General features: G+C 59.5%; 1 protein-coding gene across 1 annotated transcript; it reads left to right on the forward strand.

Annotated features, from left to right (window-relative positions):
• Window positions 1–27,772, forward strand: CELSR3 (cadherin EGF LAG seven-pass G-type receptor 3). Its single transcript, XM_033413223.2, has 35 exons — window positions 1–5,001; window positions 6,556–7,206; window positions 7,635–7,860; window positions 8,087–8,202; window positions 8,543–8,631; window positions 8,739–8,896; window positions 9,445–9,608; window positions 9,862–9,987; window positions 10,078–10,247; window positions 10,689–10,874; window positions 11,428–11,544; window positions 11,928–12,099; window positions 12,253–12,394; window positions 12,493–12,613; window positions 12,931–13,114; window positions 13,425–13,526; window positions 14,867–14,961; window positions 15,182–15,391; window positions 15,625–15,820; window positions 16,088–16,243; window positions 16,567–16,741; window positions 17,328–17,495; window positions 17,720–17,846; window positions 17,934–18,140; window positions 18,340–18,514; window positions 18,747–18,859; window positions 19,638–19,717; window positions 20,255–20,378; window positions 20,814–20,930; window positions 21,035–21,183; window positions 21,435–21,550; window positions 21,854–22,012; window positions 22,559–22,759; window positions 23,552–24,440; window positions 26,003–27,772. Exons 1-35 carry the CDS (start codon window positions 1,260–1,262, stop codon window positions 26,028–26,030), a joined length of 9,951 nt encoding a protein of 3,316 aa, XP_033269114.1. The 5' UTR covers window positions 1–1,259; the 3' UTR covers window positions 26,031–27,772.
• The last annotated feature ends 219 nt before the right edge of the window (window positions 27,773–27,991 follow it).

The following is a 27,991-nucleotide window of genomic DNA, read 5'->3' on the forward strand; positions in this document are numbered from 1 at the left end:
ACGCTCCTCGTTCACCACTCCCCCGCCCCCGCCCGTCCTCTGTGACGTCTGTTCCGCGGCGTCTGCCCATTGGCTAGCCTGGGTCGACTTGCGCCGAGTAGCATAGCGCGAGCAAAACTGAGATTCCGTTAGTGCCTACAAGGGGTTAAGGGACGCAGTCTTAGCGGGCGAGGGGCGGGGACCCTAGGAGGCCGGGCCGCAGCCCTGCAGCAATGCCGGGTTCCACGTGGCATTCCAGAGCACTCCAGAGACCCACGGCCTGGAGGCGGGAGTGTAGCTTCCAGTGGAAGAGCCCCCAACCCGGAAGACTGCTGGCGGCCAGCAAGGCAGGGAAGTTTGCTCCGTTGGGGCCCTCCAAACAAACAGATGGTCGCGACATGTTTCATGAGTTAAAACTCGCTGATTGGGACCTCCCTGGTGGTCCAGTGGTTAGTACTCCGCGCTTCCACTGCAGGGGGCACGAGTTCGATCCCTGGTCGAGGAACTAAGATCCCGCAGCCAGCGCAGCCGAAAAAACAAAAAACAAACAAAGCGAAGTTTTGATCGAACAGTTAAGGCTGTTGTTTGGCCTGCTGGCACCCCAGGCCCCGTCCAGCCATCGTCCCCTCCGACCTCAGGATTCCACATAGTATCCCCGCCCAAGAGTCATGAGAACGCTTTCTCTGCACATCATGGGCACCAAATTTCAGACCAAAATCCGGGACAGGGTTCGAAACTAGTGCTCAGGAAGGGAGATCCGCAAGCAGAAATCTGGAAGACGGAGCTGAGACAGCGCCTTAGGGGGAGGGATGCTGGTGAGGGCGGTGGCCACGAGGAGGGTGGAACCAGGGGCAGTGAAGCACCAAGCCCGGTTCAGGACCGCGGTTAGCACTTATGCTCCGCCCTTAATAAAGATGGCGGCAGTAACTTCGATATCCAGAGCTGCCATGCGCGACAGCCTGTACCATCGGATTTGGGGCTTCGGGGCGGAGGTGGAACGAACCATCGCAGCGGCCGGGAGCCATGTTGGAGCGGCGGGAGGCGGCAGCAGCGTCGGGGATGCTGTGGTGGGGGCGGCAAAAGCCGGGGCCGCTCCCCAAAGGGACTCTGGCCGCGGAGTAGATGGTGCCCAGAGGGTGGCGGCGGCGCGGAGCGACAGGCCTAGAGGCGGGGGACCAGGGCGGCGGCAGGGCCCCGGGTGGGGGCCCGAGCAGCGAGGCGGGCCCAAGGCCTGGACCCAGGCGGAGGACAGTGGAGGCCGTGTGGGGAAGTAGGGGGTGATGGCGAGGCGGCAGCCGTGGTGGGGTCTCAGGGGGCCGACCACCCCGCTACTCCTGCTCCTTCTCCTCCTCTCTTTGTTCCCTCCTAGCCGGGAGGAGCCGGGGGTCGGCGGGGGCCAAGGTTGGGACCCGGGGGTAGCTGCTGCTACGGGGCCAGGGGCGCGGATCGGCGGCGGAGCCTTAGCTCTTTGTCCCGAGTCGCCCAGGGTCCGAGAGGATGGAAAGCCTGACCTGGGAGTCAGGGAACCTGTCTTCGTGGGGCTCCGAGGGGGAAGGCAAAGCGACCAAAGCGGTCGAGGGCCCCCTGAGCAGCCGGGGTTGGGAGCGGAATATGGAGTCAAGACATTTGGCAGCCGCGGGCAGGAGACAGGACAAGGACCAGGGTCTCTATTATGCTGGCGTCCAGAGGTCTCCTCTTGCGGGCGGACAGGGCCGTTGCAAAGAGATAGTCTGTCGCCAGAACGCCTTTCCCCAGGGGTCCCGGGCCCAGAGAACAGCTCTCCCTTCCCTTCAGACCTTCGGATTCGGCCCCGTGGTTCCCAGCCGGTGTTATCCCAGAGGAATACTGGGACAGGCGCCCCCCAAAAAGTGGGAACCACGCACTGCTGCGGGGAATTGTGGGCGCCGGGGCGCAGGGGTCAGAGCGAGAGAACCGCGACATCCCAAGCGAGGAGGACAGGGCCCCGGCCGGACCGCCCTCCCGGGGCCGTGGGATTCGGCCCCGGTCTGGATTCAGCACCTCGCAAGGAGAGGACAGCTTCCGCATCTGTTTCAGCACTGCGAGAGTCCCGGACAGCTCCCGAGCCAACGCCCGAGCGCATGCGCTCCCGCGTCCTCTTCCGCCGCCGCTTCCTCCCTCAGCGCCCGAGGCCGCGCCCCGCTGGGGGCCCGACCGAGCATGGAGCCTGGAGAATACCCCCAGCGAGCCGGGCCCGCCCCCGTCGCGCCGCGAACCGCCACCCACAGTTTCCGCAGTACAACTACCAGGCACTGGTGCCCGAGAATGAGGCGGCGGGGACCGCGGTGCTACGTGTAGTGGCGCAGGATCCGGACATCGGCGAGGCCGGACGCCTAGTCTACTCGCTGGCTGCGCTCATGAACAGCCGCTCTCTGGAACTGTTCAGCATCGACCCGCAGAGCGGCCTTATTCGCACAGAGGCTGCTCTGGACCGCGAGAGCATGGATCGCCACTACCTGCGCGTGACGGCGCAGGATCATGGCTCGCCGCGCCTCTCGGCCACCACCATGGTGGCCGTGACAGTGGCCGACCGCAACGACCACGCGCCGGTATTTGAGCAGGCGCAATACCGGGAGACGCTTCGCGAGAACGTGGAGGAGGGCTACCCCATCCTGCAGTTGCGTGCCACAGACGGTGACGCGCCCCCCAACGCCAACCTGCGTTACCGCTTTGTGGGGCCGCCAGCTGAGCGCGCCGCCGCCTCTGCCGCCTTCGAAATTGATCCGCGCTCAGGGCTCATCAGCACCAGCGGTCGCGTGGACCGCGAGCACATGGAAAGTTACGAGCTGGTGGTGGAGGCCAGCGACCAGGGACAAGAGCCCGGGCCGCGCTCTGCCACTGTACGTGTGCACATAACCGTGCTGGACGAGAACGACAATGCGCCCCAGTTTAGCGAGAAACGCTACGTGGCGCAGGTGCGCGAGGATGTGCGCCCCCATACGGTGGTGCTACGCGTCTCGGCTACCGACAGGGACAAGGACGCCAACGGACTGGTGCACTACAACATCATCAGTGGCAACAGCCGCGGCCACTTTGCCATCGACAGCCTCACGGGCGAGATCCAGGTGGTGGCACCTCTGGACTTTGAGGCAGAGCGAGAGTATGCCTTGCGCATCCGGGCTCAGGATGCAGGCCGCCCACCACTGTCCAACAACACAGGCCTGGCCAGCATCCAGGTGGTCGACGTCAATGACCATACTCCTATCTTTGTCAGCACGCCCTTCCAGGTCTCTGTCCTGGAAAACGCGCCCCTGGGCCACTCAGTCATCCACATTCAGGCAGTGGATGCAGACCATGGAGAGAATGCCAGATTGGAGTATTCCCTAACTGGTGTGGCATCTGATACACCCTTTGTGATAAACAGTGCCACTGGCTGGGTCTCTGTGAGTGGTCCCCTGGACCGTGAGTCTGTGGAGCATTACTTCTTTGGTGTGGAGGCCCGAGACCATGGCTCACCCCCACTCTCAGCTTCAGCCAGCGTCACAGTGACTGTGCTGGATGTTAATGACAATCGCCCTGAGTTCACTATGAAGGAGTACCACCTACGACTGAATGAGGATGCGACCGTGGGCACCAGTGTGGTGAGTGTGACTGCTGTAGATCGTGATGCCAACAGTGCCATCAGCTACCAGATCACAGGAGGCAACACTCGGAATCGCTTTGCCATCAGCTCCCAGGGGGGTGTAGGTCTGGTGACACTGGCTCTGCCACTGGACTACAAGCAGGAACGCTACTTCAAGTTGGTGCTAACTGCATCTGACCGTGCCCTTCATGATCACTGCTATGTGCACATCAACATTACAGATGCCAACACTCACCGGCCTGTCTTTCAAAGTGCCCACTACTCAGTGAGTGTGAATGAGGATCGGCCAGTGGGTAGCACCGTGGTGGTCATCAGTGCCTCTGACGATGACGTGGGTGAGAATGCTCGTATCACTTATCTCCTGGAGGACAACCTGCCCCAGTTCCGCATTGATGCAGACTCAGGGGCCATTACACTGCAGGCCTCACTGGACTATGAGGACCAGATGACCTACACACTGGCTATTACAGCTCGGGACAATGGCATCCCACAGAAGGCAGACACTACTTATGTGGAGGTGATGGTCAATGATGTGAATGATAACCCTCCACAGTTTGTGGCCTCCCACTACAGAGGGCTGGTTTCTGAGGATGCCCCACCTTTCACCAGTATCCTGCAGATCTCAGCCACTGACCGGGATGCTCATGCCAATGGCCGGGTCCAGTACACTTTCCAGAATGGGGAAGATGGGGATGGAGATTTTACCATTGAGCCCACCTCTGGCATTGTCCGCACAGTGAGGCGGCTAGATCGGGAGGCGGTACCAGTGTATGAACTGACTGCTTACGCAGTGGACCGAGGTGTGCCCCCTCTTCGGACTCCAGTCAGCATCCAGGTGACGGTGCAGGATGTTAATGACAATGCACCGGTCTTCCCAGCTGAGGAGTTTGAGGTGCGAGTGAAGGAGAACAGCATTGTGGGCTCGGTGGTAGCCCAGATCACTGCAGTGGACCCTGATGAAGGCCCCAATGCTCATATAATGTACCAGATTGTGGAGGGGAACATCCCTGAGCTGTTCCAAATGGATATCTTCTCTGGAGAGTTGACAGCACTCATTGACCTGGACTATGAAGCTCGCCAGGAATATGTGATTGTTGTGCAGGCCACATCAGCCCCTCTGGTCAGTCGGGCCACCGTGCACGTCCGCCTGGTTGATCAGAATGACAACAGCCCTGTGCTCAACAACTTCCAGATCCTCTTCAACAACTATGTATCCAACCGCTCAGACACTTTCCCCTCAGGCATCATTGGGCGCATCCCTGCTTACGATCCTGATGTCTCTGACCACCTCTTCTACTCCTTTGAGCGGGGCAATGAGCTGCAGCTGCTGGTGGTCAATCAGACCAGCGGGGAGCTTCGACTCAGCCGCAAGCTAGACAACAACCGCCCACTGGTGGCCTCCATGTTGGTGACTGTCACAGGTGAGGGGCGGGGGCTAATCAAGTGAGCCAGTGACCTCAGCCTGTCAGGTCCTCAGGGGCCCCACAAGGCACTTCAAACCAACGAGGGATTTTTCAAGCCTTCCAAGAATCCCTTAAGCTCTGGGTTCCTGCACCCCACAGGATCTGCCTCACAGATTAGGGTCATAGTCTCTGTTTAGGGTCTTGGGCAGTCTCCACAGAACCCCAAAGATTCTAGGGCATTAGCAGACCCCATAAAGACTGTAAAGAACTGTCTGCTGACTGTAAAGAACTGTCTGCTTGTTAATCTAGGGATAGCTCCCCTCCCTCTGAAAGGCTAGAAGTCCTGGGGTAATGCTCTGGAGGTCCCAGGAAAAGCCAGCATAGACCAGTCAGCCCACACCACATCCCTGTTCAGATGAAGGGTTACTTTGGGTCTGGTATGACCCTCAGCCCATCTGTGGAGGAGAGGGAGGCCAGTAGTTTAGTGATTGGGAACAGCAGTTTACTCTGGCAGCCTCAGGCAGAGAGCAGAGCTGGCTGCTATTGAAGGGGCTGACTAAGGCCCTGCCCTTTGGGGAAATGTCCAGAGGTCCACCTGCCTCTTTTCTGCAGCCATGTCCCCAGGCCTTCACAAGCTGTTCCCTCATAGGAGAGCGCAGGCAGGAGAAGCTCTTGCAGTCCTGAATACTAGAGGCTGAAGGGGTTGGGAGAGACTTTACCAGTGCTTATTCCCCAATTCTGGAGCATGGACTCCTGGCACTGCCAATGAAGGCACATTCATCCCTCAATTCACTGGACAACCATCGCTGTTGGCCACCCAGTGTGTACTAGGGTCTGGAGACAAGGCATATAAGCACCTCATGCTCATTTCTGGGGGTGGGCACTGAAATCGCAGGACCCAGGTCTGGGATGATGGGCAGCTTGCTGATTCAAGGATGCTGAGGAGGAGGCCAGAGTCCAAGGCCCTCCTGGAGAGAGGGAGCTTGCTGACCCAGGGTTCTGGGGGATGAGGTTGAGTGGTCACAGGGTTAGGGACCCTTCTAGTGCCTTGGGAAAGCAGTTGACTGACCAGAGAAAGGGGATGGGTGATCCCTGACCTAGAGGGATATTTTTGGAGGGCATGTTTTGCTGGTTCTGCAATGCTGGGGGATGAGGGGAAGGAAAGTCGGTGGTCAGTGGCCTTGGTTCCTCTTTCTGTCCTGATTGGCCTGCTGACCATGATAACTTGGGGAAGGGTGGGTTACTGATCACTTAGGGACCTTCTTGTGTGCTTTTGGAGGAATGACTTGCTGACCCATGGGCACTGTTGGGGCAGAGGGGGGGTTGGTTGATCCCTGGCTCAGGCCCTTCCCTGTGTTGGAGGGAGGCAAGAGGAAGCAGCAACTTGTTGACACCTTGATGCTGAGAGAGTTGGTGATCACAAGCTTCAGACCTCCTTGTGTCCTGGCATGGTCAGCCTGCTAACACAGAGGTGCTGGGGGACTGAGCAGTCACTGGCCCCAGCCCTCTTATGTCCCAGGGAGGAGCAGCCGCTGACCCCAGACTGACCACTTCCCCCACTTCCGCCTGCAGATGGGCTACATAGTGTGACGGCACAGTGTGTGCTGCGCGTGATCATCATCACGGAGGAGTTGCTGGCCAACAGCCTGACCGTGCGCCTTGAGAACATGTGGCAGGAACGCTTCCTTTCGCCACTGCTAGGCCACTTCCTGGAAGGCGTGGCCGCAGTACTTGCCACACCCGCCGAGGACGTCTTCATCTTCAACATCCAGAACGACACAGACGTGGGGGGCACCGTGCTCAACGTGAGCTTCTCAGCGCTGGCGCCACGCGGGGCCGGGGCTGGATCTGCAGGTCCCTGGTTCAGCTCCGAGGAGCTGCAGGAGCAGCTGTACGTGCGCCGAGCCGCACTTGCCGCCCGCTCTCTCCTGGACGTGTTGCCCTTCGACGACAACGTATGCCTGCGCGAGCCCTGTGAGAACTACATGAAATGTGTGTCCGTGCTGCGCTTTGACTCCTCTGCGCCCTTCCTGGCCTCCGCCTCCACGCTCTTCAGACCCATCCAGCCCATCGCAGGCCTGCGCTGCCGCTGCCCCCCAGGCTTCACGGGAGACTTCTGCGAGACGGAGCTCGATCTCTGCTACTCCAACCCTTGCCGCAATGGCGGCGCCTGCGCGCGGCGCGAGGGCGGCTACACCTGCGTCTGCCGCCCGCGCTTCACAGGTGAGCGGGGCGCGGGGCTGGGTGAACCTGCAGTGCAAGTGAGGATTGGGCATCACTCTTGAGCCAACCGGGGTCGATTTGGGCGCCGTTAGTCCAGAAGCGGTAGAACCTGGCCCAGAGGGCGCCTAAGGCAGCGAAGAAATAGGCTTTGGTGGGGCCGAGGTAGCGAAGGAGGCGTGGCCCTGGGCAGAGGCGGGGCCCTGAGGTCCGCGGTAGTGGACAGGGCGGGACCATGGGAGGGGCGTGGTCGCAGCCAGGCGGGGAGGGAGGGTGGGGTCAGGTATAACTAGGGGCTGCCCACTTGAGGGAGCTGGACTTTTCAGAGGTCTTGGCGCTCGCCTGGAGCGCGTGGCCTTCGGAGGGGCGGGGCCCGCTGGCGCTTTGGCGGGCGCGGTCTTGACCGCCTCTGACTGCGGCTTGACCCCTAGGCGAAGACTGCGAGCTAGACACGGAGGCCGGACGCTGCGTGCCCGGCGTCTGCCGCAACGGGGGCACCTGCGCCAACGGGCCCGACGGCGGCTTTCGCTGCCAGTGCCCGGCGGGCGGCGCCTTCGAGGGTCCGCGCTGCGAAGTGGCGGCTCGCTCCTTCCCGCCCAGTTCTTTCGTCATGTTCCGCGGCCTGCGGCAGCGCTTCCACCTCACGCTGTCCCTCGCGTAGGTGCCCGCCCGCATCTGTGCGCCTGCACGCGGTCCCCATTACATTCAAGACCCAGATTCCTGACGGCCCCACCCTGGCGTCCCATAGGACACCGCCCCCTCCCCTCCCTCTCTCACCACTTCCTCTCTCACCCTAGCCTGGGTGAGCTCCCTCAAACCTTCTTGTCACAGGGATGGTGGGTGTGAGGAGGGGTCCGGCTTGTGACGCGCCCCACCCCCCCAGGTTCGCCACAGTGCAGCCCAGTGGGCTGCTCTTCTACAACGGGCGCCTGAACGAGAAGCATGACTTCCTGGCCCTGGAGCTCGTGGCTGGGCAAGTGAGACTCACATATTCCACCGGTGGGTGCCCCCGCGGACTAGTATGGGCGCGAGTGGGTGCATGTATGGGTGAGATGGCTGAGGGGTGCAAGCCCCACGGGCACACCCGAACACACACCTCCATGCCCAACAGACAACAGTGAGGACCACTTTCCCTATGGGAAAGCCCATCTCTCCACGAAGTGTGTGCTTCTCCTACCTGTCCAAAGGCACTGTGGTCCAGCCAGTGTGGCCACCAGTGGGGAGAGTTATCTGATGCATTCAGGGTCACCCTGGGAGTAGCTGTGCCTGCATGACTGGGTGGGAGGAGGAGGGGGACTTAGCAGCTCCAGACAAGCCTCCACACACATCCACCCCACAGGTGAGTCCAACACAGTGGTCAGCCCCACAGTTCCAGGGGGCCTGAATGACGGGCAGTGGCACACAGTGCATCTGAGATACTACAACAAGGTGGGCACCACCCTTGGCATGGGAGTATGGGGGGAGCTGGGATGCCAGGTTCTGCCCCTCAGGGGTCACCCTGGGGGTCCTGTTGAGTGGTGTGCCTGGGTCTCTAGCCCCGGACAGATGCCCTGGGGGGTGCTCAGGGCCCCTCCAAGGACAAGGTGGCTGTGCTGAGCGTGGATGACTGCGACATGGCTGTGGCTCTGCAGTTTGGTGCTGAGATTGGCAACTACTCATGCGCGGCTGCTGGCACACAAACAAGCTCCAAGAAGTGAGGCCCCCAGCCCCTGATCCTCAAGCCTTCTGCCTGCCAAAGCCCACTCCAAGCCTTCCAATACTGCCTACCAAACTCCCCATCCTTCCCCAAACCACCATATTTCCCTCTCCCCACTAGGATGCTGAAACCCCATCTCACCTTAACCTCCCTCTCTGTGTTCTGCCCAGACTGCCCACTCCCACACAGTCCCAGGCACCCACTCCCCCAAAGGTTCCACTCCCCCAAAGGTTCCACTCTCTCTAATGCCCCACAGCCCACCTGACCCCATCCCCTCCCCCAGCCACCCAAATGCCTCCCTTTTTCATCCTCATCCTCAACCCCAGCCTCTTCCACCTTTCCCCAGACCATCTGCCCATCATAAACTCTCCTTTGCACCCCCGCAACTGAAGTAAGTCTCCAGTTCGTTCCTCAGCCTGATCTTACCCTCCCTGCTCAATCACCATACCCTCTGAGTCCTACCCCCTCCATTTCCTATGCCCCCCACCAGGAGCAAACCTACCCTGGCCCCAGTCCCACCAATGACCTGGACCTCTGACCCCCAGGTCCCTGGACCTGACAGGCCCTCTGCTCCTGGGGGGTGTCCCCAACCTTCCCGAGAACTTCCCCGTGTCCCACAAGGACTTTGTTGGCTGCATGCGGGACCTGCATATTGATGGCCGTCGAGTGGACATGGCATCCTTTGTTGCAAACAACGGCACCATGGCAGGTAGGCCATGTCCTCATCATAGGGAAAGGGTGGAAAGCTATGTGGATTAACTCAAAATCTGACCTCCTCCTTGTTTCCTTTCCTGGCAAGCAGAACGCTGTAGCCTAGCCTTTAGGACCTGAGTCCTACCAATTCTACCCCCCGAGAGAACATGGGGCTAAGATCATGGCCACTTTCAGCCCCCCGGACCTCTGTGTTTTGCGCCCCCCACCACCTTGTGTTCTTACCTCCTCTACGTACCTTCCTCTCCCAGGCTGCCAGGCCAAGCTGCACTTTTGTGACTCAGGCCCCTGCAAGAACAGCGGCTTCTGCTCAGAGCGCTGGGGTGGCTTCAGCTGTGACTGCCCTGTGGGCTTCGGAGGCAAAGACTGTCGGCTCAGTGAGTGGGCAGCCTGGGGCAGGAGGAGCCTGCAGGGTAAATTCTGTTCTTGAGGTGAGGCCTGTGACCCTTCTCCTTTTATCCCACCAGCTATGGCCCATCCCCACCATTTCCGTGGCAACGGCACACTGAGCTGGGACTTTGGAAATGACATGGCTGTATCTGTGCCATGGTACCTGGGGCTGGCATTTCGGACACGGGCGAAGCAGGGGGTCCTGATGCAAGTCCAGGCTGGGCCACATAGCACACTCCTCTGTCAGGTGTGTCTGTTCTCCTGACCCCTCCCTAGACCCTCAGCTCTCAATCTCTAATGCACCAGCAACATTCCTGTGGTTTCAGGCCTGGTCACACAGCATACTTCTCTGCCAGATGTACTGACTATACTTGACCCTGCTGTGGACCCAGGCCCTTGACCCTCTTCCCCACTATCATATCCTCTGCAGGTGCAGCATACCAGCATAGCTATCTTGTGCCACCTGCACTAATCCATGACCCCTCGTCCTGACCTCTGCCCCCTAACTTCACTCTCTGCTGCATAGTGTCCCTGGGCACAGTGCCCTATGTGCCAAATATAGCCTTGTCCCTGCTGTACTGACCTCTGGTATTCTTGACCTCTGAGCCCTCAGATCTCACCTCCTGATACTCCTAGCCCCAGCCAAACTTGGGGCTCTGACCCCAGGGCTGTGCCTCTCTACCCACAGCTGGATCGGGGGTTGCTGTCTGTGACAGTGACCAGGGGCTCGGGCCGCGCTGCCCACCTCCTCCTGGACCAGGTGACTGTCAGTGATGGCCGATGGCATGATCTGCGGCTGGAGTTGCAGGAGGAGCCAGGTGGCCGGCGGGGCCACCATGTCCTCATGGTCTCATTGGACTTTAGCCTCTTCCAGGTCTGACCTCTAACCCTGGGGTGGTCCATTCTCAGCCTCCGACTAGACCCACCTCATTTGACCCCACCTCTAGTCCTCTCACTTCCCTCCACTGCACATAGTCTGATATTCTCCCCCGAGTCCCCCTCCTCATGTCCTCGCTCTGAGCCCACTCTGCTACACCCTCCTCATGTCAGGGAGGCTACGCAGATTTCTGGCCTACTCTTGGGGTACCTCTGCAGCTAGCACTTTGCCAAACTTCTGGAAACCTTTTCTGGTCTCCTGATCTTCCCAGCTCAAAGTCATGGAATTTTAGGGTCTGTTCGGGGTCCAGGAGAGAAGGGCCAGTCTGAGCCCAGCTCTGGACTGAAAACTTCCTGTCACCCGTCCCTCATGCTCCAGCAGGCCCTCCATACTCGGGAGCATTTCATTTCCAGACCAGTCCTCTGGGCCAGAGGGACAGAGCATGGTGGTGCAGGATAAGGCCTAGAAAAGCCAAAACTGACACTGGGGTAGGGCAGGGGCCCATCAGGTCCCCCCCACACCCCTAGTGCTGACTGTCCTCTTCCTCCAGGACACCTTGGCGGTGGGGAGTGAGCTGCAGGGCCTGAAGGTAAAGCGACTCCACGTGGGAGGCCTGCCTCCCAGCAGTGAAGAGGAGGCTTCTAAGGGTCTGGTTGGCTGTATTCAGGTGAGCGTCAGCATGCGAACATGATATGGGGCAGTAGGGTGAGTGGTCAGAGATCAGAGGTGCCTTGGGACCTGAAATGCTGCATTCACATGGGGGTTGTCATAGGGGTAGTGGTGACCCAGAGCCATCAGAGACAGATCCAGCCTCTCTGTGCTGTTGGAGGTGAGAGTCTAGCTTAGATTATCAAGGGTCATTAGAGGCCTGTGTCAGGGACACATGATTAGGGGTCCCATGGGGCCACAGAGCTGGGACCATTGGGTCAGGGTCTAGGGTTTGTAGGGAGATTGCATGTCAGGGATCATCAGAGCAGGTGGCTGGCTCTGCTGGGCTTGGGGCTAAGGTGCTTTGGCATGGGTCTCACCCCTTGCTGGCTGTGTCCATAGGGAGTATGGCTTGGTTCCACGCCTTCGGGCTCCCCAGCCCTGCTTCCCCCGAGCCACCGAGTGAACGTGGAACCTGGCTGTGTCGTGACCAACGCCTGTGCATCTGGGCCCTGCCCACCCCATGCTGACTGCCGAGACCTCTGGCAGACCTTTTCCTGTACCTGCTGGCCAGGTGGGGCCTGGGTGGGGGCAGGGTGATTTGGGGCTCGTGGTGAAGATGGGGGGACCTGGAGAGCCTGGAGGAGGCAGGGACTGAGAAGGACAGGTGCCTGCTTCCTCCCATGCTCTGTGGCCAGTGTCCTGAGCTCCCTGACCCAACCTGCAGGTTACTATGGCCCGGGCTGTGTGGACGCCTGCCTCTTGAACCCCTGTCAGAATCAGGGGTCATGCCGGCACCTCCCTGGGGCCCCCCATGGCTATACCTGCGACTGTGTAGGTGGCTATTTTGGGCACCACTGTGAGCACAGGTAAGGGGCTGGGGGCTGAGATGATGGAAAGAGCTGGTGGGAGTTAGGGAGGGTCACTGAGATGTGGTGGAGGCGTCTCACGTGGCTGTCCACCCCAGGATGGACCAACAGTGCCCACGGGGCTGGTGGGGGAGCCCAACGTGTGGCCCCTGCAACTGCGACGTTCATAAGGGCTTTGACCCCAACTGCAACAAGACAAATGGGCAGTGTCACTGCAAGGTGCGCCTGTCCCCTGTCCCCTGACCTTTTAACTCTTCTGTAGACATGTTTTGTGATTCTTATCCAGCTTGCTGACCTCTGCCACCTGATTGAGCCCCTGACCTCTTACCCCTATGCCGTGACCTAACTGCCATCTCTTGTCCTTGACATCTAACCCCTCTCTTATGTTTCATTTGAGGCCAGTCTTCCTTCTGGCCTGTGAGCACTGTTCTCCTGACCCTTTGCCCTTGATTCCACTCATTCCCCAAGCCCTGACCTGAGACCCCTACCTTAAGCCCTGACCTCTGACCTCAGGCCCCTGACCCATTCTCAAACAGGAATTCCATTACCGACCGCGGGGCAGCGACTCATGCCTCCCATGTGACTGCTACCCTGTGGGCTCCACCTCACGTTCATGCGCCCCCCACAGCGGGCAGTGCCCCTGTCGCCCAGGAGCCCTTGGCCGCCAGTGCAACAGCTGTGACAGTCCTTTTGCAGAGGTGACAGCCAGCGGCTGCCGGGGTGAGCAGGCTCCACCCAGCTCCACATACAGAGGGCTGGCTCTGGCACGCTGTCACCAAGTCCCATGGCATGCTTGGCTTCTTGGGTAGGGGCTCCGGGAGGCTTCTCTGAGGGAGACCACTTACACCCAGGCACTCCCACATTTGCCCCAAGTATTTTGAGGACCTGTCACAGAATCTGATGGGCCAGCTCCCATGAGGCCAGCAGCAGAGTGGTACGCAGTGGGCCTGGGGTAGGTGGGGGGCAGTGGATGTAGCTGTCCCTTGCTCCAGCCCCTGGCTGCCTGGCTCAGTGCCTCCTTCCTCCCTAGTGCTCTATGACGCCTGCCCCAAGTCCCTGAGATCTGGTGTGTGGTGGCCTCAGACCAAGTTTGGTGTCTTGGCCTCAGTGCCCTGTCCTCGGGGGGCTCTGGGTGAGTACCTGGGGGACAGGCAAATAGCTGAGGGTCGGGGAAGGCCTGACCTCTGGCTTGCCGGAGCCACCTCTTTTCCTGAGTTGGTTGGCCTTGTTCCTACAAAGAGGTGGGAGTGGGGTAGGAGTCGATGTGGGCCCCTCCCTACCTCTTAGGGGCTCTGGGTTCCTCCCCACATCCTCATTGAGCCTCCATCTGTTTCTCTTGGCTTCTGGGCAGGATTGCGGGGTGCAGGTAAGGGGTACGTGTTTGCTCAGGTGCGCTGCCCCCTCCCACTGCCAGAGCTTTTGCAGATCCCTCTTGCTGTCTGAAGTCCCTGCAGACCCCTCCCCACTGCCTGAGGTCTCTAAAAGCTACTCCCAGCTTCTTGAAGCCCCTGGAGGCCCCTTCTGACTGTCTGAGGACCCTGGGGGCCCTTCTCTGATGCCTAAAGTCCTCAGAGACCACTCCCCACTGCCTGAGGACACCCCCTCCCCACACACACACTTCCTAAGGTCCTTGTAGACCCCTTCTCAGTTCCTGAGGTTCCTGCAGGTCTCTCCCTACTACCTGAGGTCCTGAAAGACCCCTGCCCTCTGTTTGAGGACCCCACAGACTCCTCTCTGTTGCCTGAGGTCCTCACAGAACCCTTCCCGCTGCTTGAGGTCTCTGCAGTGGCTGGACAGAGACTGTCTGCGTGTGCATGCTCTTGTGCGTCTTTCTGTGTCTGTGCACGCGTCTGTGTCTGTCTTTTGGGGAGGGGGTTCTGTGTTTAAGTCAGGGGGCCTCTTGCTGGTGGCTACAAGCTCTCTTAAGGCCCAGGTCAATTCTCATTCAACTCTAATTCCAATCTCACAGATAAGGGAGAGATGGCAGCAAAGTCACCACTGGGGCAGTTAAAATTTGTGTGAGAACTTTCACCCCCACCTCATTTTGGTCACAAAATTCTCCTGGGGGTGCACTGTGTATCTGTGTGTTTGTCCTGGGCCACACATCTACTCGTGTGCAGGTGTGAGCATTGGTTTTTGTGTTCTTGCCCTGGGCCACATGTCTGTGAAGCTGTCCTGGCCTGTGTGTGTGTGTGTCTGGGTGCACATGCACACACACAGTCCTGCCCTTGTGTTCTTCTTTATGTCATGGTGGTTCGAAATGGTCCACAGACCCCTCAGGAATTGACTGACAAGCGTCTGGGGCCCATCTGGGCTGGGGGCTGGGGCTTTTCTATCCAGGGGTCCAGCCGTGGATGCCTACTACCTGGTCTCTGCTTCAGAGCTCCCCCTGGGGTAGGGGAGGGTGCTGTGGTCACCTCCTCAATGAAGGTGTCCAGGCCCCAGGCCTGACAAGGGGTCAACTGCCTTCAGGAGCTGCCGTGCGGCTATGCGACGAGGACCAGGGTTGGCTGGAGCCTGACCTCTTCAACTGTACCTCCCCTGCCTTTCGAGAACTCAATCTGCTGGTGAGACTGCCCAGACTTTGCCCTGCACTCGAGACCAGCCCTGGCTCTGGCCCTGGCCTCAGTCTCCCTAGGCCTGTGCTGGGCCCCAGACATCATGCCCCAGCCCTTGACCTCCTGGGCTTTTCCCAGTTGCCCTTTAATCCAAACTCTTCTTCTTGTGAGGCTTTTGAGAAAGGCCTAAGTGACCACAGAGCGACCATCCCCATCTTTGTCCTGGCAGCTGGATGGCCTAGAGCTGAACAAGACAGTCCTGGATACAGTGGAGGCTAAGAAGCTGGCTCAGAGGCTACGGGAGGTGACTGGCCACACTGACCACTACTTCAGCCAAGATGTCCGAGTCACTGCCCGCCTGCTGGCCCACCTGTTGGCCTTTGAGAGTCACCAGCAGGGCTTCGGGCTGACAGCCACACAAGACGCCCACTTCAATGAGGTGGGGTTATACCTTGGGCTCCCGATCCCCTGGCCCTGACCCCCGCCCCTCTGCTCAGGCCCCTCCCGACCCCGGGGAAGTGAAGGCCCTGGATTCTCTCTCTCTCCCCTTGTCCCCTCCAGAGCCATACCCTACTGGGACCTCTCTGAGCACCTGGCCAGACCCCTCAGGCATGCCCTGTCCCCTCACACATCCTCACCTGGCTGGGCCCACTTTCACCTCCCTCCTCCCAGAATCTGCTGTGGGCCGGCTCTGCACTGCTTGCTCCAGAGACTGGGGACTTGTGGGCAGCGCTGGGGCAGCGGGCCCCTGGGGGTTCCCCAGGCAGCGCCGGGCTGGTGCAGCACCTGGAGGAGTACGCGGCCACTCTCGCGAAGAATATGGAACTCACGTACCTGAATCCCGTGGGGCTGGTGACACCCAACATCAGTATGTGGAGGGTAGGGTGGGGCGGGGCAGGGGGCCGTGAAAGGGCAAGGACCTGGAGGTCTGAGGGGCTGGGGGCTATTGATGTCAACATTTAGTGGCAGGAGGCTGTGCTGCCACCTTCAGCGCTTTGCAGGGACAGGCTCTGCGCTGGTAGCAAGGAGGCTATGGGTTGTGGAACTTGGGTACAGGATGGGAGGAGGAGGGAGTGGGACCCTCAGCACAGGGAGGAGATCCTTGATGGGTCTCACCCCTCTTCCTCCCGGGCAGTGCTCAGCATTGACCGCATGGAGCACCCCAGTCCCAGCCGGGGGACCCGTCGCTACCCTCGTTACCACAGCAACCTTTTCCGGGGCCAGGATGCCTGGGATCCTCACACACACGTGCTGCTCCCTTCCCAGGCACCACGGCTGTCCCCACCTGAAGGTAAGAGCCCTGGGGTGACCCACGGGCCAGATCCTGGTTCCTTGCCCTCTAAGCCAGATGCCATGTCGCCCTACTGTCAATTCTCCCCTTGCCAGACCCTCCCCCTCACCGCAGGTGACCTCGCCCAGGCCTTGATAGTCAGGATCCAGTGCTGGGGGGACCCATGTGTCCTTCACGGGCTTCTGCTCTCTGCACCCACCCTGGTTCTGGACCTGCAAAGGGAAGAGATTCCCATGCTTGATGCTGGGCTGGGTTCAGAGCTGCGTTTGTGGGTGCTTGGGGTCAGGGGTCACTGACAGTGACTCCTCCCCCTCCTCTGGCAGCTCTGTCCACAAGTGGCAGCAGCATGGAGAACTCCACCACCTCGAGTGTGGCCCCCCCGCCGGCACCCCCAGAGCCCGAGCCTGAGCCTGGGATCTCCATCGTCATCCTCCTGGTTTACCGCACCTTAGGGGGGCTGCTCCCTGCCCAGTTCCAGGCCGAGCGCCGGGGTGCCAGGTATGAGTAGAGTTACTCCCAGGCTCCTCACCCTTGGGCTTCCCACAAGCTTCTCCCCAGCCTAGCACCCCCTTTTTTGGTGGACAAATGAGCAGGTTCACAATCATACAGAGAGGCTCCTGCCCATGACTCTGGGAGCCTTGTCCATGCTGGGCTCCATGTGAATCATGTCCTGGGCAGTTGTGCAAATGAAGAGATAGACACAGAGCCACAGCTGGGGCCAGGCACATAAAGGATACAGGAGCCAGACAGACAGGCAAACTGGCTGATGGAGATAGGCAAAGACTGGCTGACTGAAGGAGGTCAGCCGGGGGTGGAAGGGAGGGCACTGAGAGGCAAAGTCTGTAGCTGCTTGGGCTTCAGACTCCAGTGTGGGCAGTGGGTCTGAAGCCTCTCAGCTGCATTTCTGCAGAACCAGGCCATGGACTCCTGGTCTTGAAGCAGCCCAACAGAGGCTAAAAGGGTTCTCAGAAACAGCATCTCAGACTCTGGGTGGGCCATGGCAAGTGACATGAAGACAGTGAGGTGGGCAGCCAGAGCCTGGGGAGATCAGCAGTGCCCAAGACCAGGTGGGCTGTCTCCTCAGGCTTCCCCAGAACCCTGTTATGAACTCCCCGGTGGTCAGTGTGGCTGTGTTCCATGGACGCAACTTCCTAAGGGGTGTCCTAGAGTCCCCGATCAGCCTGGAGTTCCGCCTGCTACAGACAGCGAATCGCAGCAAGGCCATCTGCGTGCAGTGGGACCCGCCTGGCCCGTGAGGACCTCCACTCTGGAAACCCTTGGTCCCCCGGTAGCCCCTGGGAGGCCAAGCCTGCCCCTGGGGCCCCCACCAATGCCCCTGTGCACCCAGACCCATGAGGAATGCTGCTCCCCAACTCCAGGCACCCTCGGCCCCTCCCACTGCCTCTCACAAACCCCTGCCTGGCGATGGGGCACTCCCCAGAGGGGATGGTAGGTCTGACTGCCCTGTGGCCACAGGGCGGACCAGCACGGCATGTGGACAGCACGGGATTGTGAGCTGGTGCACAGGAACGGGTCCCACGCACGGTGTCGCTGCAGCCGGACGGGCACCTTCGGGGTCCTCATGGATGCCTCTCCCCGTGAGGTGGGGCTGTGTTCAGAGTCCTGAGGAAGTGGGAGGGTCAAAGGGCAGGAGTGCCCAATACCCCAGTGACCATCCCTGTCCCCACAGCGGCTGGAGGGTGACTTGGAGCTGCTGGCTGTGTTCACCCATGTGGTCATAGCAGTGTCCGTGGCCGCGCTGCTGCTGACCGCAGCCGTCTTGCTGAGCCTGCGCAGCCTCAAGTCCAACATGCGTGGGATCCATGCCAATGTGGCTGCTGCCCTGGGAGTGGCAGAGCTCCTCTTCCTGCTGGGGATCCACAGGACCCAAAACCAGGTGCAGGGTCAGGGCCAGGGGACCTGTGTCCTGATGACCTCACCTGGCCCAGGAAGGCCTGGGGCCAGAGTTCAGGGTCAGAGGGGCTCAGGTTGGGGCCAGGGTTTGGGGCAGGATCCTGGGGTAAGGTGCAGTGGTTTAGGGGTCAGAGGTGGGGCGTGGCAGGAAAGGTCCTGACGCCCCCCAACCCTGCCTTCAGCTGCTGTGCACCGCGGTTGCCATCCTCCTGCACTACTTCTTCCTCAGCACCTTCGCGTGGCTCCTCGTGCAGGGGCTGCACCTCTACCGCATGCAGGTCGAGCCGCGCAATGTGGACCGCGGCGCCATGCGCTTCTACCACGCCCTGGGCTGGGGCGTCCCTGCTGTGCTGCTGGGTGAGGGCCCTGCTCACTGGCCTCAACCAGGCCTGTGACCCCTGACCTCCATCCATCACATGGCCTGACCCCTGCCCCTGCCCCCAATCCTGATCATGACCCCAACCTCAATCTCCCTTGCCATTTGCTCAGGGAGGAGGCTGCTCTGCCCCCACCCCAGCTTCTCCCCATACGTGAGAGAGTCAGCAGCTCTAGAATACATCCCCTCTGTCCTATCTCTTCTCCCCAACAGGCCTGGCTGTCGGCCTGGATCCTGAGGGCTACGGGAACCCTGACTTCTGCTGGATCTCGATCCACGAGCCCCTCATCTGGAGTTTTGCAGGCCCTGTCGTCCTTGTCATCATGGTGAGTGCCCTCCACTCAGTGCCACCTTGCACTCCCCTTGGTGGGGGGTCGTGGGAGGCGGCCCTGCAGCAGGTGTGGTGGTATCAGCTGAAGGGTGCCAGGTGGCACTCTGCAGGCTTCCTGGGCTTAGCCTCCATTTCTGTTCCTGCCCAACTGGCATGGAGGTGGGAGGTGTGGGGTCAGAGACTCGGCTTCCTCTCCCCACATCTGTCTCTCTCTCCACCTCCATCTTTCAGTCCCTCTCTGGTTCCCTATCTCTGACTTTTTCTATGATTCTAAGCTCCTCTGTTTCTCTCTCTTTTTTTCTAATATATTTGTTTATTTGGTTGTACTGGGTTTAGTTGCAGCAGGCGGGCTCTTTAGTTGCAGCTCGCTGGCTCCTTTAGTTGTGGCACATGGGCTCCTTAGTTGCAGCTTGCAGGCTCCTTCGTTGTGGCTCTCTGACTCCTTAGTTGTGGCATGCTAACTCTTAGTTGCGGCATGCGTGTGGGATCTAGTTCCCTGATCAAGAATCGAACCCAGACCCTCTGCATTGGGAGCACAGAGTCTTAACCACTGCCCCACCAGGGAAGTCCCCCTCTTCTGTTTCTCTTTGTTTTTGATCTATGTATTTTGTGTGTGTGTGTGTGTGTGTGTGTGTGTGTGTGTGTGTCTGCGTATGTTTCTCACTGGTTCTGCCTCTCTCTCTGAGTCTTAGTGTCTCTCTGTCCCTGTCTCTCTCACTATCTCTGTCTCTCTCTGCCCTGCCCCTGTTCCACATGTCTGGCCACGGGTCCAGATGAATGGGACGATGTTTCTCCTCGCTGCCCGAACATCCTGCTCCTCTGGACAGAGGGAGGCCAAGAAGACCTCTGCGTTGTGAGTTGGCTGGCTGGAGGAAGTGGGGGATCTTAGAATGGCAGCCCTCTCCTGGGTGGGGTTTGGGGGTTCCCAGAGCATCCCTGGTGCAGGCTGGGCTCCAGATTCTGGGTAGGGGGATGAAGTCACATCTGCCCTGGCCTGCAGTCCCTCTCTGGCACCCTTGCCTTACTCTGGCCCCACAGGTCTGTCTGTGCCCTGCTGTCTCTCCAGTATCTCCCAAGGCCTGGGTGGCTCACTTTGCCCTTTGCCCCGTGCATTTCCACCTACTTTCCATGCTTTCTCTTATGCCCCACCCACCGCTTTCAGTCTGCTTTCCCCATGTCCCCTCATGGTTCCCTGAGTACTCTCCTGGTTCTTTCTGTGACTTCCAGACTCCCCTAGTGCCCTCCTGAGACCTCCATGTTTCTGTGTGAGTTTCTTTCCCTCCATGTCCCCTGGGTGTCCTCTTTGTGACCCTGCGTGTCCTCCCATGTCTCCCGTGTGAGCCCTGTGTGACCCTCACATGTCCTGTGTCCTTTCACGTTCCCGCGGCAGGACCCTTCGCAGCTCATTTCTGCTCCTTCTACTGGTCAGTGCCTCCTGGCTCTTTGGCCTCCTGGCGGTCAACCACAGCATCCTGGCCTTCCACTACCTCCACGCTGGACTCTGTGGGCTCCAGGTAACTCTGGCACCCCTCCCTCACCCTGGACCAGATGGGGCTTCAGTAGGGTGGGGCCCAGGGCCTTGACCCCAGGCCTAGAGCTGACTCCCACCTGATGACTGACACCAGACTACTGCTGATCCTGGATTGACCTTCACCAGTGCTGAGGCTCCTGGCCGCTTGCTAGTCCACATTGACCTTCACTGACCCCGGTCACTCATGCCACTCTGACCTCTCACTGCGTCTGCTGACTTTCCCTGATTCCCTTACTGGGTCCCCCCTTGGGCTTCTCACTGCCTCACTCTAATCTGCAATGACCGATCCCACTTGCTGACCCACAGTGACTTACACCAGCCCTAGCTGACCCCCTTGTGGCCCTACTCTGACCTCTGCCTTGTTTCTGACCTCTCACTGACCTTTACTATCCCCTCAATGATCCTTGCTGACCCGCAGGGCCTGGCGGTGCTGCTGCTCTTCTGTGTCCTGAACGCAGATGCTCGGGCTGCCTGGACACCAGCCTGTCTGGGCAGGAAGGCAGCGCCCGAGGAGGCCAGGCCAACGCCTGGGACGGTGAGGGGCTCTCAGGGCCAGGGAGTCAGGGTGGGGGCCCTGGGAGGCCAGGGTTTGAGGCTTCTCCAGGCTGGCTCACACTCCTGTCCTCACCACCTCCCCAGGGCCCCGGGGCCTACAACAACACGGCCCTCTTCGAGGAGAGCGGCCTCATCCGCATCACTCTGGGCGCCTCCACCATCTCCTCAGTGAGCAGTGCCCGCTCTGGCCGGACCCAGGACCAAGACAGCCAGCGGGGCCGCAGCTACCTCAGGTGAGGGGAGGGGCCTCCTCGTGAGGGGGGCACACATCTCAGACCAGCCCCACTTTACCAGGTCCTCGGGGTGGCTCCAGCCATCTCAGCCATCTGGGCCTCTGCTGCTGCCTCTGCCCCAGATACCTCCTGCCACACACCCAGGGGTGCCTTCAGAACCATTCCACATGCACCTGTTTACTCACGGACACAACTGTGTCCAAAGCACCCCATCCCATCCCTCTTTGATGGGGGGGCTCCTGCATTTCCAGGGACAACGTCCTGGTTCGACATGGCTCGGCTGCCGACCACACTGACCACGGCCTCCAGGCTCACGCTGGCCCCACTGACCTGGATGTGGCCATGTTCCATCGAGATGCTGGTGGAGGTGGGAGCCTGGCCCAAGGAGGAGGGAGGTAGAGGGTCTCTCCCCCATTCCTCATTCTTCTGCCCCAAATTGGGAGCAGCAGCTGACTATGCTGGGGTGAGCTCCCCTGAGGTCACGGCCCCAGGAAGCATCTACCCACCCAGGCCTGGTTCTCCTGGCAAGTCCCAGCCCTTCTGTCCCTACCCCCACTCCAAGCTCTCTCCCCAAGGCCCCAGCCCCCTTGCCATAGCCTTCCTCGAGACCCCCAAGTCCCTCACCTCCCCTGGCCACCACTGTGTCTTCCTCCTGATCTCCCAACTCCAGGTGCAGACTCTGACTCTGACAGTGACCTGTCCTTGGAGGAGGAGAGAAGTCTGTCCATCCCATCCTCAGAAAGTGAGGACAATGGCCGGACGCGGGGGCGTTTCCAGCGTCCACTCCGCCGGGCAGCCCAGAGTGAGAGGCTCCTTACACACCCCAAAGGTGATGGGGCCCTCTGACCCCATGGGCGACCAAGAGATACCCCATATTCCATTTGGTGTGACTCAGAAAGCCTGCTATCCCCTGAAGATTCCTGGGACCGACTTATTGGGAACCTGGGGTCATCACTGGTCCCCCACATACCTCTCCCCATCCAGCCTCCCAGCAGAGTTCTGCTGGCTAGAGACCCAGGAGTGGCCCAGGCAACAGAAGAACAAGGTCAGGGATGTTATAGGCTGACATGTCATCTCTCCAGCCCCTCCTCTTCCCTGAGGGCTGGGGTTCAGCCTGGTCTTCCTGACCCCTCAGCTGTCAGGCTCCCCCACCTCCAGGCTCTATCCACCTCCAGTCAAGAGTAGGGGGAGCTTATCAGTATCCCCCGCGCTGGATGATTCCATTGATCTCTGAGACACACTCTGCTATTCCTACCTCTGCTTCATGAGAAAGACCCAGATTTCAGGAGTCATTAGGGTTAGGGGGCCACTGAGTCTGGATCACAGGGGTTGTGAGTCACTGGGGTGACTCCTATTATCTACCCTGGCTCCACAGATGTGGATGGCAATGATCTCTTGTCCTACTGGCCAGCCCTGGGGGGATGTGAGGCTGCTCCCTGTGTTCTGCAGACCTGGGGCTCTGAAAGGCGCCTGGGACTGGACACCAGCAAGGACGCAGCCAACAACAACCAGCCGGACCTGGCCCTGACCAGTGGAGATGAAACCTCCTTGGGTCGGGCCCAGCGCCAGAGAAAAGGTATGGATCTCTGACTTTGGCCTGTGCCTCAAGGACCCTGGGGACTGCCCATGCCCTGAGCCAGGGGATTTCATCCTCCTAATCCAAATAGCCTCACAGGGATCCTGAGAGCTTCTCTCGCTCTGATATGGGCGTTTCTGTTCCTCTGAGCTGCTTCACAGTCCCAGGGGACTGCCTCATCCTGACCTGAGAATTGACTGCCCTGCATACCCTGGCCTGCACCACAGAGACCCCAGAGGCCACTCCTGCCTCAACCTGGGGGATTCCTCCCCCTCCCCCAACCCCAGTCTGCTTTGCAGGGACCATAGGGGCTGCTCTGCCCCAGATCTCAGAACTTTTGCTCTAACCTGGAAGGTTTCTGCCACCTTATCCTGCTTTACAGGGGCCCCAAGGGGTTGTCCCTGTCCCAACTCAAGGGGTTTCTCCCTTCACCCCTGCATCACAGGGACCCCAGGGACTGTTCTTGCCCCAACCCTGGGGTTTCCTGCCTCCTTGACCCTGGCCTGCATTACCAGACCTGTGGGCTGCCCCTCCTCTGACCTTGGGAGGAGGTTTGCCCCTACCCCTGCACCACGGGGACTGCCTCTGTCCTGACCCCAGGGATTACTGCCTCACTCTTACCCCTATCCTGCAGCCTCTCTGGGATTCCCAGGAACGGCCTCTGTACCCGCTCCCCAAAGGGTTTCTGCCCCCAACCCTGTGTCACAGGGATTCCAGAGGCTGCTGCATCCCTAGACCCAGGAAGTTCCTGGCCCTCATACACACACTGTCCCCCGTTTGTTCCTCCCACAGGCATCCTGAAGAACCGATTGCAGTACCCGCTGGTGCCACAGACCTGGGGCGCCCCTGAATTGTCCTGGTGCCGTGCAGCCACCTTGGGCCACCGTGCTGTGCCAGCTGCCTCCTATGGTCGCATCTATGCCGGAGGGGGCACTGGCAGCCTTTCGCAGCCAGCCAGCCGCTACTCCTCCCGAGAACAACTGGACTTGCTCCTCAGGCGGCAGCTGAGCCGTGAACGACTGGAGGAGGCCCCTGCCCCTGTTTTGCGTCCCCTGAGTCGGCCAGGTTCCCAGGAACGCCTGGATGCTGTGCCAGGCCGTCTGGAGCCCAGGGATCGGGGCAGCACCCTACCACGGAGGCAGCCACCCAGGGACTACCCTGGTGCCATGGCTGGCCGCTTTGGGTCACGGGATGCGCTGGACCTAGGGGCGCCCTGCGAGTGGTTGAGCACATTGCCCCCGCCCCATGGTGCCCGGGACCTTGACCCACAGCCCCCACCTCTGCCCCTGTCTCCCCAGCGGCAACTCTCAAGGGACCCCCTCTTGCCGTCCCGGCCCCTGGACTCTCTGTCCAAGAGCTCGAACTCAGGGGAGCGGCTGGACCACGTGCCTAGCCGGCACCCCTCGCGAGAAGGCCTTGGGCCACCCCCGCAGCTGCTCAGAGTTAGGGGAGACCCAGCCAGTGGCCCTAGCCACGGCCCCTCCACAGAACAGCTGGACATTCTCTCCTCCATCCTTGCCTCCTTCAACTCCTCAGCTCTCTCCTCTGCCGTGCAGTCCTCAAGCACACCCTCGGGCCCTCACACCACTGCCACGCCTTCTGCCACAGCCTCTGCGCTTGGGCCCTCCACGCCATGCTCTGCCACAGCCCACAGCATCTCGGAGCTGTCACCCGACTCAGAGTAAGCAGGGTCCGGCCACCTGCTCAGACCCCCATCAGTTTAGGGCAACCTCCCACGCACCCTGCCCTGTATTCTGCCACAGAATGGGGTGGGGTTTGGCAGAGAGCATGGGCTACCCTAGGCGCTGCGCAGCCAGGGCGCCACAGCCTGAGGGCAGAAATCTGGCAGTGAATGGGGTGATTAGCAAGAACTTGCTGGCTGTATGACTGCGGCCTGCACCTCCTGGACTAAGGAGGAGAGTGAGGTGCCTTCCAAAGGGCTTGAGCTAGTGGAGGGGGGAAGGCAGGAGCCAAGGCCTAGAAGCGGGAGGTAGCCTGGTATGTGGAAGGGGCAGGGAGGCGAGGAGGCTTTGCTTAGGGTGTAGTATGGGATAAGGAGGGGCCAGAAGTAGTGCCAGGATGTAGGTGCCTTACATGGCAGGCTGAAGAACTTACTTTGAGAGGAAATCATTCATTCACCTACGCCTTCAGTCAATGTTAAGTTCCTTCTGCCTATGGGCTCTGTGGGGTAGGACACACAGGAACTGAGTTGGGACCCGGTGCATCTCAGAGTAGGGGATGGCAGACATACCTGGGAAGCAGCTGGGTACAGGAGTCAGAGACGGAGTGGGGAGGAACCAGGAATTACCGGGTCTTGGAAGCCAAAAGCAGAGTTGAGTTTTTTTTTGTTTGTTTTTTTTTTGCGGTACGCGGGCCTCTCACTGTTGTGGCCTCTCCTGTTGTGGAGCACAGGCTCCGGACGGGCAGGCTCAGCGGCCATGGCTCATGGGCCCAGCCGCTCCACGGCATGTGGGATCTTCCCGGACCGGGGCACGAACCTGCGTCCCCTGCATCGGGAGGCAGACTCCCAACCACTGCGCCACCAGGGAAGCCCCCAGAATTGAGTTTTAAGAAGGAGGAACAGCTAGGTCAGGCTCTGTGGAGGTCTGTAGGGTGAGAGAAGACTTTCTGTAGGTGGAGGGAAGGAGACCCTGGGTTTGGGGCGGGAGACCAACAAAAAACCTGAGCAGAGATGGGGGAGAAAACAGGAAGGAGAGAGGGGCAGGAGATTTGGGGTCCTGGTGCCCAGGGCTCTGGAAGGATGCTGAAGTGGGGATGAGAGGGAGCTGTGAGCACCACCTGGATCCTCCTGCAGCCCAGCCTTAGGGTCCGACTGTTGGGGGAGGGCTGGGGTAACTGAGCAGGGGTTCAGGCTCTGGACTCACACTTGACCTCTCTGAGCTTCAGTTTCCTCATCTGCAAAGTATGTCTGTGGTAGCAAACTCTTTGAGGTGTGGAGATTTTTGAGACAAAATCTGTTAGGTGCTTAACAGAGTCTTTACATAGTAGGTGCTCACAAAGTGCTTAGACAAAAGACATTGGTGGCCAGCCAAGGGGTCTTGCTGGTGAGTCTGGGGGTCCACAATGGGTGAAGGGCTCTGAGAACCCCAGAATGGGCATAAGCACGCTAGGGACTGAGAGGCGAAGGTGATGGGGGAGGTGGCCCAGGTCCGGTTTGGTGGGGGAGTCCAGAGGCACCTGACTCTCAGCAACCACCTTCGATCTCCACATTCATCTCTGCAGAGTTCCCAGAAGTGAGGGTCACTCCTGAGGGGCAGACGTGCAGATGAGGACCAGCCGAGGGCGGTGGAGGATTTGGGCTAACAGAAGAGACTCCAGGAGTTGGGGGCTGACCCCATGGCAGCCTCCTATACCCCCGCCCCCCAGCTCTCTCTGTTGCTGCAGTGCTGACTGTCCCTGCCCGTCTGTGAGCATGTGAGCAAGTGTGTAACAGGTGCACGGAATGAGGGAGCTGAAGGGAGGACTTTTATACGTTTTGTACCTTTGTAACCAGAGAGATATGCTTATGTTATTTTTCAGCTTTTCTGTCTCCCGGGGTTCTGAGGCTGGGCTGGGAGGGGGAGGGGGACAGAGGGAAAGAGGTGCAGAGTTTCGCCCCATTTGGGTCCCTGGCAATTTAATTGTTCTTTCATCTTACTAGGGTGGATTCAGACAGGAGGGGTAAATGCTCCCCCCGCCCCATTCCCCAGTTGATCTGAATATTGTCAGGGCCCAAAGTGCAGAATTAGTCTTTGCTTTTTCTTGGATGTCCCACTGGCCAAACTTTTGGGACTGGGGGTTGGTCTTGGAAACAGGGGTCCTCTGACCTCCTCACAGGGGCTCGCTCATGCCGCCCCTCCCCGTGGATGTGTGTGTTTATTATGTGGAGTCCCTGCCACTTACTGCCTTATGACCCAGGACTGATGCTGTGGATCGCTGGTGGAGCAGCAGATGTCATGTTTACAGATCAAGGCTTCCCTTTCTCCCGTGGGGAGGGGCTCAGGCCTCTATTCAGACATTCCTGCAGAGGGTGGATGGAGGGGTCACAGCCCCTGCCCCTGCTGTGAACAAACGTTGTGTGTGGTGCCATTTAATTCCCTGACACTGCCCCCTGCTAGAATTTATTCTGAAGGGTGGGGTAGGAGGGGGAGCAAGGGGAGCAAAAACAAGGGAATTAAAGACTCAGAATGTAGGTGCCACTGCCTCCCATGTTTACAGGAGCCTCCCTGGCCCTAGGCACCCGGGCTGCAGGAAGTGACTCTTCCATCCCTCCTTTATTCCCTTGTAAAGGGAAAAATGACTGTTAGGACCCTGTTCACAAACTCACTTTTATTACTTTGTCTGATGTCCAGAACTGGGGACTTTTAAATTTTGTTACTTTGTTTACAGGTCAAGACTTAAAACATTCAACTTTGTTTACAATTTAAAACTTTGAACTTTTACACTTTGTTTACAGTTGAGAATGTTTTTTTCCCTTCGTTTACAAGTGAAGGTAGAGAAAGTGGGAGAGGGGCTTGGAGGACCCACCTGTGAGGACCCTGAGCCTGGCCATCTTGAGGGGTTTCTAACCCCTAGCCCTAGCCCCAGGCCAAAGGTCAGCCCTGAGTCTCCTGCTGAGCAGCAGGCCTAGAGGGCCTCGAGAGTAGGCATCCTCTTCCCACTAGGAACAGTGGCCATGCAGGGTTGTGGAGGGTCCCTGCAGACACCCACCTCCTTCATGCATACTCTTGGGGGGCAGTTTCCAAGGAGATTAAAAGTTCTACTTTACTGACTGGTGCCAAATCCCGCCAGCCAGGACCCCAGCTCTCCTTACCCAGAGTGACCCCAGCCCTTGAAGGGTTGAGGGGCCTGCTGTGGGGAGAGGGGGCTGTCCTTGCTATGTCCTAGGTTCTGTAGATGCCCCTCTCTGGGGGTCGTCCCCCTCCTCCAGCCCAGTGGCTCCTTTTCCTGTCTGTGTAAATTGTTCCGTGAAGCCGCGCTCTGTTTTGGGAATAAACTTCTATAGAAAATGGTTATTGCCTCATTCTGTTTGGGGGTGGGGGGTAGGAGGGTGGCTATGAATGATTCAGGCTGGGCTGACCTTTGGGAGAAATCTGAGCACTGCCCCCTCCCCCCTCCCCAAGAATATTCGGCTATTTTTAGCTCATTTCATTGGAGATTTGGACCAGGTTTCTATCTCTTTCATCCTGAATTCTGTCCCTTCGCCTTGAGGTTGGGCCTGAAGTATGAGAA

Source organism: Orcinus orca, chromosome 10 (assembly GCF_937001465.1).
Source record: "Orcinus orca chromosome 10, mOrcOrc1.1, whole genome shotgun sequence".
Taxonomy (NCBI): Eukaryota; Metazoa; Chordata; class Mammalia; order Artiodactyla; family Delphinidae; genus Orcinus; species Orcinus orca.